The sequence below is a fragment of the Oncorhynchus mykiss genome, chromosome 18 (assembly GCF_013265735.2).
Source record: "Oncorhynchus mykiss isolate Arlee chromosome 18, USDA_OmykA_1.1, whole genome shotgun sequence".
NCBI lineage: Eukaryota > Metazoa > Chordata > Actinopteri > Salmoniformes > Salmonidae > Oncorhynchus > Oncorhynchus mykiss.
In genome coordinates this window covers 28,730,436-28,737,751 of record NC_048582.1, presented here as the reverse complement: position 1 = coordinate 28,737,751, position 7,316 = coordinate 28,730,436, and the positions used below count along the sequence as shown (strand labels likewise).

Sequence of the window (7,316 nt, the reverse complement as noted above, 5' to 3'; positions counted from 1 at the left end):
CCAAGTTTATAATTTTAAAAGGCTAATTGATCATTAGAAAACCCTTTTGCAATTATGTTTGAACAGCTAAAAACTATTGTTCTGATTAAAGAAGCAATAAAACTGGCCTTCTTTAGACTAGTTGAGTATCTGGAGCATCAGCATTTGTGGGTTCAATTACAGGCTCAAAATGGCCAGAAACAAATAACTTTCTTCTGAAACTCGTCACACTATTCTTGTTCTGAGAAATGAACGCTATTCCATGTGAGAAATTGCCAAGAAACTGAAGATCTCGTACAACCCTGCTTACTACACCCTTCACAGAACAGCGCAAACTGTCTCTAACCAGAATATAAAGAGCAGTGAGAGGCCCCGGTACACAACTGAGCAAGAGGACAAGTACATTAGTGTCTAGTTTGAGAAAGAGATGCTTCACAAGTCCTCAACTGGCAACTTCATTAAATAGTACCTGCAAAACACCAATCTCAACGTCAGCAATGAAGAGGCGACGCCGGGATGCTGGCCTTCTGAGTTGAAAAGAAAAAGACATCTCTCAGACTGGCCAATAAAAATAAATATATAGAAGAAATAATATGGGCAAAAGAACAGACACTGGACAGAGGAAAATGGGGAAAAAAGTGTTATGGACAGACTAATCTAAGTTTGAGGTGTTCAGACCACAAAGAAGAACATTCATGAGACGCATAAAAAAATGAAAAGATGCTGCAGGAGTGCTTGACGCCATCTGTCAAGCATGGTGGAGGATATTTGATGGTCTGGGGGTGCTTTGGTGGTGGGAGATTTGTACATGGTAAAAGGGATCTTGAAGAAGGAAGCCTATCACTCCATTTTTGTCCAGTTCGAGGTGAGTAATCGCTGTTCTGATGTCTAGAATTATTTTCAGTCATAAGAGATGGTAGCAGCAACATTATCCACAAAATAAGTTAGAAACAACGCGAAAAAACTAACATTTAGTTAGGAGCCCGTAAAATGTCAGCCACCCCTCCGGCGCTATTGTCCAGATCAGCATCTAGGGGAAACTTCACCCTACTCTGATCAAGGCTACCTGTATGTGCACAGTGAAGACAGGTCTTGACCTGCTCTCGGAGGACTGGGGAATGATGGGTTAATGATGAAATTAATCCTGTGATGGTGATGTTTCTCAACAATCTTTCAGTGTTTATATGTTGTCACTATGAACATGTGCAGGATTAAAGTTAAATTAAAGTTTCCAAATCATATTGTCTACTCTGCCTCAATAAATACCCAAGAAAACATCTAAAGTCAGTACACCAGTCAATAAGGAAGTACTCAAAAATCCCTCTTGTTGTTAGTAAAGTCTAATTCAAATGAAGACGATTTAAATTAATTGTGCCTACTCGAATTTGCACAATGAGCTGTCCATTGATTGTGCAGGGTCTGCTGCTACAAGGTTCAGCACCACAATGTAAGTTACTCAAATCTGTCTTATTGTGAGGTCAATAACTAATAAATACATCATGTGCAAGAAACATATTTTTTATTAAATTAAATTATGGTAGTAGCAAAGTATCAAAGTGGACCTCTGGTTCTCATTCTCATCTTCACACTCTCCTCAAACTGAACAGAACATAGGCTAGTCCTCACAAAATATATATTTTTTTATAGGCCTATTATTTTCGGAAGAAACCTTTGACTCTTGAACTGCCACCGTAGTGGTAAAGCAGTGTGTAATGCAGCCAAGGTTTGTTTACACCACCATTATGGTAGTAGCAAACTATCAAAGTGGACCTCCGGTTCTCATTCTCATCTTCACGCTCTCCTTTGCTCTGTGCTTCTCCGAGCATGCACATCCTAGCCTATAGACTATACGCTATGGATAATTGGATTGAGACCACACTAAATAGCCTATAGGTGCAACTGATATTGCACGCCCAATGGAGAATCAGAGATAAGACACACATCGATATATAGCCGAATAAGCAACTCATTCTAAAACACTGAGAAATATTTAAATCTAATCAATTACAAATTACATGACCCTCCCCTGGACTAGATTTAAAACATACTAAACCCTCCCCTTGACTGCCATTTAAAAAGCATGACCCTCTCCCAAGTTTCCTCCAGGTAACCATTCTGTAAATTTTGATCCGTCCCTAACTCATACGCATTTATGTACTGAAAATGGGAATACCTGTGTAAATAGTTAGTTTACAGATAATTTGTAAATCCGTAATAAGAAATAATGATTCATTACGTATAAACTGGTATCTATAGCCCACTTGTACGAAGTTGTATAAACCCTAAAGATAACTTTTTTAAAGACATATGTCCTTGTTTCATGGTAGGTAGCCAACCCCTAACTTTTCTCAGATTTCTCTCAGAGGAGATAATGAACAATCAATTAAATTGGATAACAAGGCAATGTACACAGCTAGTCACCAAATGTAGGCTATGCTACCATTTGGTTACCATCTGCCTTTCATAGGCCTGGAAATGTAATAGGTTCCAGGGTTGGTCTGGGTTGAGCAGGGAGAGTGAAGCAGAGGCAGACAACAAACAGGACAGATTTCAAGATTTATTTTCAGAAGACATGGTTTCGTTTCTGTAATCAAGTTTCAACACATTCTCAACTCGTTTTCACAATTCACTTAGAATGCTTCATTTCATTATACCCTTTTTCTCTTTGAGAAAGGACATGAGTATGCAGTTGGAGTTCTCCTTTGGGCAAACTCCCAAAATGACACACGTGCAATATTATGTTTCACACACCGGTTAGCAAAAGCACTTTTTTAAATAAACCCCCCATATTTACTCAAAACAAACAAAGTCCCCTTGAACATAAAGGTCTCCAATTCCTTCTAGCTAGCAGCTCTCCCACATGGTGTCCTAGGGCAGCCAGGGCCATTCTTGTTGTCGTCTCCATCCACTGTTTCCTCTCTCCTTGTAGACCTGGGACATCAGGTGGCCCCATCTTGGTCGCTTCAGCCCCATCGCTCACCCACTTTGAGTGGACCATTCCATCCAGCTCTCTGCGGGCCCCCATGGCAGTGTTATCCTGTCCTCTTAGCTGGAACTTCCCCCTCAGCTTCATCAGACCACACACATCCTTCAGCCATGTCCACAGAGCTGCTCAGTCTTCACTTATACGGCACCTTAACACGCCAGGCCAGTTAGGTCGCACAAAGTCTCATAGACCAGCAGGGGTGGCTTCCTCTTCTGCCCCAGCTGCGCCCAGACCACCAATGGGAGAGACTGTAGAACCTGAGAGGACACAGAAACACAAGACCGTAAAAGGAAAACAAAACTGGCCCCTGCTCCACAACTGCCCATTCAATGGCCCAGACCCTGCACTTGTTAAGCCAAGTGTCAGAAGGTAGAAAAGTGACAGGTTTTATAGGGACTGGGTTGAGCAAGCAGAGTGAAGCAGAGGCAAACAACTAACAGGACAGTTCTCAACATTTATTTTCATCTGTCTTGGTTATCAAGTCACTGTTTCAGTAATCAAGTTAACGTTCAAATAACATTTTCACAATTCAGTTAGAACGCTTAATTTCCATATACCATTTCTTCTTTACTTTTAACTTAATAACCATGCTAATCATTAGAAAAACATACAAACTAAACCAAAGAAACAAAGGGGCGAAGCAGCCAGAAGGTAGGTGGCCAAATTTTCTCAAAAACTTAGTCATAAAGCACTAAGTCCATTTTCCATGTGCTCTCAAACATGTCAGCCTTAAATGGGAACTGCAACTGCTGATTTGGCCTCTTTTTTTGGCTTGCTCCTCAAGAAATGCTGGCAGCCATGATAGAAACCAAACGTGAGTTGACTTGGGGATGTGGTTTGACACACCCATCAGTCAGAACCTTGCCTGCAGCCTTTCCCCCCCACTCAGTCACAACAAACAAATCTCCTGCATGTTGAGTTCTACAGGCAGATGTATGGTGAGATTCCAGAGGAAGCTTTGAGCTTAATTAAATCCACTTTGAAGAAGTTCAGCTAAGTGTGATTGAAATTTAAAGGCAATGTTCCCGCTTTAGCGGAAACTGTGTTTATGATTAACGCTGCATATGTCGGCTCAATCAATTTTGCTCTCAAGTGGCACAGCGATCTAAGGCACTGCATCTCAGTGCCAGAGGCATCACTACAGACCCTGGTTCGATTCCAGGCTGTATCACAACTGACCGTGATTGGGAGTCCCATAGGGCGGCGGACATTTGCCCAGCGTCATCCGGGTTAGGGTTTGGCCGGGGTAGGCCGTCATTGTAAATTGCCTTGCCGAGTTGAATAAAGTTAAATTGTTTATTTTGTTTAAGTCTGGCACCCAACTATGTACTTTGTCTAACAGAAAAACAGGGTCAACGATTGTCATCATCCCTCAATAATAAATATAGCTAGAGAAATAACAATCTAATTTGGAAGCTAATTCTATGCTTTACAGATTAAGACTGACTGGCTCTAGATTGGTTTAGATTTAGGCCGGTGACATCGTTACACTATGCAACCAACTGTGACATGGCCATGGGTTTGTTTCAGTTTGTTGCTGCCAGTTAGTTAGTACAGTGTTGTAGAAAGTCAGACACGAGTTAGCTATTAACACGATAGCTGCATCCAATATGTATTTGTGTCCTAGTAGGCTGGACAATAGAACGAGTTAAAACTCACCCAAGGTTTAAAAATGGCCAAAGAACTGGTTGAGCTGCAACACCAGCGCGAGGCCATAGCAAATTAATTTAAACGAACCATCGCTGATCCTCTACTGACTGGAGTGATCCTTAGAATTTCATTTTCCCAAAATGGCACCAAAAAATGTCTACCTTTTTATTTTACAACTACAATCTGTTTTTAGGATTAAACTGAAAAATAATAACTTGTGTAGAAAGTAAACATCCTCACCTTTATGGTGCCAAGTGTGCTTATGTCCGCATAACAAAGAGGTAGAGAAAAAAAAGGCAATTTCTGACTATTTCTAATCTAGCGATCGATGACAGCAGAGTACGCTGCATGCTGCGCGACGCTGTACGCTGTATGTCATTAGAAGGAGGTGATTTTCCTGATTAAAATGGTGTCTGACTTTAAAAAATCTAAATATACACATTGTGAGATACTTGGTGAAATTATTCTTATTTCTTATTATTCTTATTTCTTATTTCCCCAAAACAATGGCAGTCAGAAAGTTCTAAGAGCAGTCTTTTTAATATAATTAACTAAATGTATGGTGTTTTTGGTTTGTCAGTTTCATTGTTTATTGTTATGCTATAAATGGTTATTTAATGTTTTTAACTGATAAAATGAACTACAGCATTTTATATTTTGTCATTTTTAGTAATTACGACATTAGTAAGGATATACACATTCTGTATTACTGCAATTAATAAATTATTCCAATAGATGGCAGCATAAAGACAATTAATTACATTTTAGAAAATTAGTTATCTCCCTGGATACACCACTCCCACACACAGGAAAACTCCCGCACACGTTTTTTCTGTACCTTTCCACACTGTTAAAGCAAGATGAAGGACTGAAAAAGCATTTAACAGATTACTGTGAATTAATATAATGATCAGGGGTGTAACGTTGGTTTTAGAAGTGGGGGGATATCCAGTTGAAGTGGAGTGTTTATCCAGTTTATCCAAACAACCTACCCTACCGATTATAAAACTGGGGGGTGGGGGCAAAAATGCAATTTCAGAATGTGGTGGAAGAAGTAAGAAGAAGAGACAGGTTTGGGCCAATGGGATGTTTGGGTTAATGGGATGATCTCCTTATGTGTGGTTCCCCAATGTGAGGCATGAAGCATGGAGGAGGAGGTGTGATGGTGTGGGGGTGCTTTGCTGGTGACACCGTCTGTGATTTATTTAGTGTTCAAGGCACACTGAACCAGCATTGCTACCACAGTTTTCTGCAGCGGTACGCCATCCCACCTGGTTTGCGCTTAGTGGAACATTAATTTGTTTATCAACAGGACAATGACCCAACACACCTCCAGGCTGTGTAAGGGCTATTTGACCAAGAAGGAGAGTGATGGAGTGCTGCATCAGATGCCCTGTCCTCCACAATCACCCAACCCCAACCCGATTGAGATGGTTTGGGATGAGTTGGACCACTGAGTGAAGGAAAAGCAGCCAACAAGTGCTCAGCACTTGGAACTCCTTCAAGACTGTTGGAAAAGCAGTCCAGGTGAAGCTGGTTGAGAGATTGCCAAGAGTGTGCAAAGCTGTCATCAAGGCAAAGGGTGGCTACTTTGAAGAATCTCAAATCTCAAATATATTTAGATTTGTTTAACACTGATTACTACATGATTCCATATGTGTAATTTAGTTTTGTTGACTTCACTATTATTCCTTAATGTGGAAAATAGTACAAATAAAGAAAAACCCTTGAGTGAGTAGGTGTCCAAACTTTTGACTGGTACTGTTTAGAATTAAGCCCCCCCCCCCCCCCCCCCCCCCCCCGGTCAGGTGACCTGGCACTCCAGCAGCTGTGCAGCCTCAGTATCGTTCTCCATTAAACCAACACAGTCAGCCGCACAGCAACGGAGACGAGCTCTGAATAAATACCGACGGTACATAGAATAAACCATACATAGGACGCGTTGTGACAATAATACGCCATGGGGGACCGTATGGCTTTGTTGCTGCTGGTTATTGCGACCACGGCGCTAGCAGTTGAGGTAAGAAACCGGGGGAAGAAAGACAGGACAAGGCTGAGCTCCATGCTTATTCTTCTCCTCTTCCGCTGCTATTGATGGAGGGAGCAGCCGGGTGATTCCAACCCATGGGGGCTAATTACGCATGAATAGAACAAAATGAAATCAGACATTCAGCAAGGCTGTGAACATATTCCACGCCTGAATACATGTTGGACAGCTTTTTATCTCATTTAGTCTGACTCGAAATGATAGAAGAATAGCCCGTGTTCAGGTCCCTTGTTCTTTTTGCTCAGTGCTGTTATAAACGACCCTGTCATTGCTTGAATTGACATCTAGTTTTATAGCCTTTGGATAAGTTTTACTTTTAATAATTCAAGATGAGAAATCATTACATTTATTTTACACAGAAAGTAAGACCTGATGAAGCTTTCCAATCTGTAGGCTACGGCTGAGATTCCTGTGTAGCCTAATGTAAACGAACGTGATTTGTTTCTGTGCATAATTGCACTTCAACACATCCTAGTCCAAACAGGTTTCTGTAGTGGCAATATTGGTTATTGTATCCGGAGCTTATGGGTAATGTGAACACCATGTTGTAGACACTTGTGTAGTATTTGGTTCGAATATATTTTTGAGGTGGTGGGCGTGAAAATAAACATCTAACGTTATAGTGGGTTATTCCTTCCCTTAGATTACGCTTTC

The 7,316-nt window shown here is 41.1% G+C and overlaps 1 protein-coding gene and 1 long non-coding RNA gene across 6 annotated transcripts in view; one reads left to right on the top strand and one right to left on the bottom strand.

The window, feature by feature from the left end:
• Positions 1 to 2,522: 2,522 nt before the first annotated feature.
• LOC110495972 lies at positions 2,523 to 5,163 on the bottom strand. Its single transcript, XR_002469497.2, has 2 exons — positions 4,856 to 5,163; positions 2,523 to 3,222 (listed from the first exon to the last, which is right to left on the bottom strand). It is a non-coding gene; the product is annotated as an uncharacterized LOC110495972 (long non-coding RNA).
• A 1,276-nt stretch (positions 5,164 to 6,439) lies between these two features.
• Positions 6,440 to 7,316, top strand: part of LOC110495970 (amyloid-beta A4 protein) — a 42,191-nt gene continuing 41,314 nt past the window's right edge. For all 5 annotated transcript variants that reach the window (XM_036952477.1, XM_036952476.1, XM_036952474.1 and 2 more), the window contains exon 1: positions 6,440 to 6,635. In XM_036952477.1, coding sequence (XP_036808372.1) covers positions 6,576 to 6,635 — 60 coding nt within the window. In that variant the 5' untranslated portion in view covers positions 6,440 to 6,575. The remainder of the gene's footprint in view (positions 6,636 to 7,316) is intronic.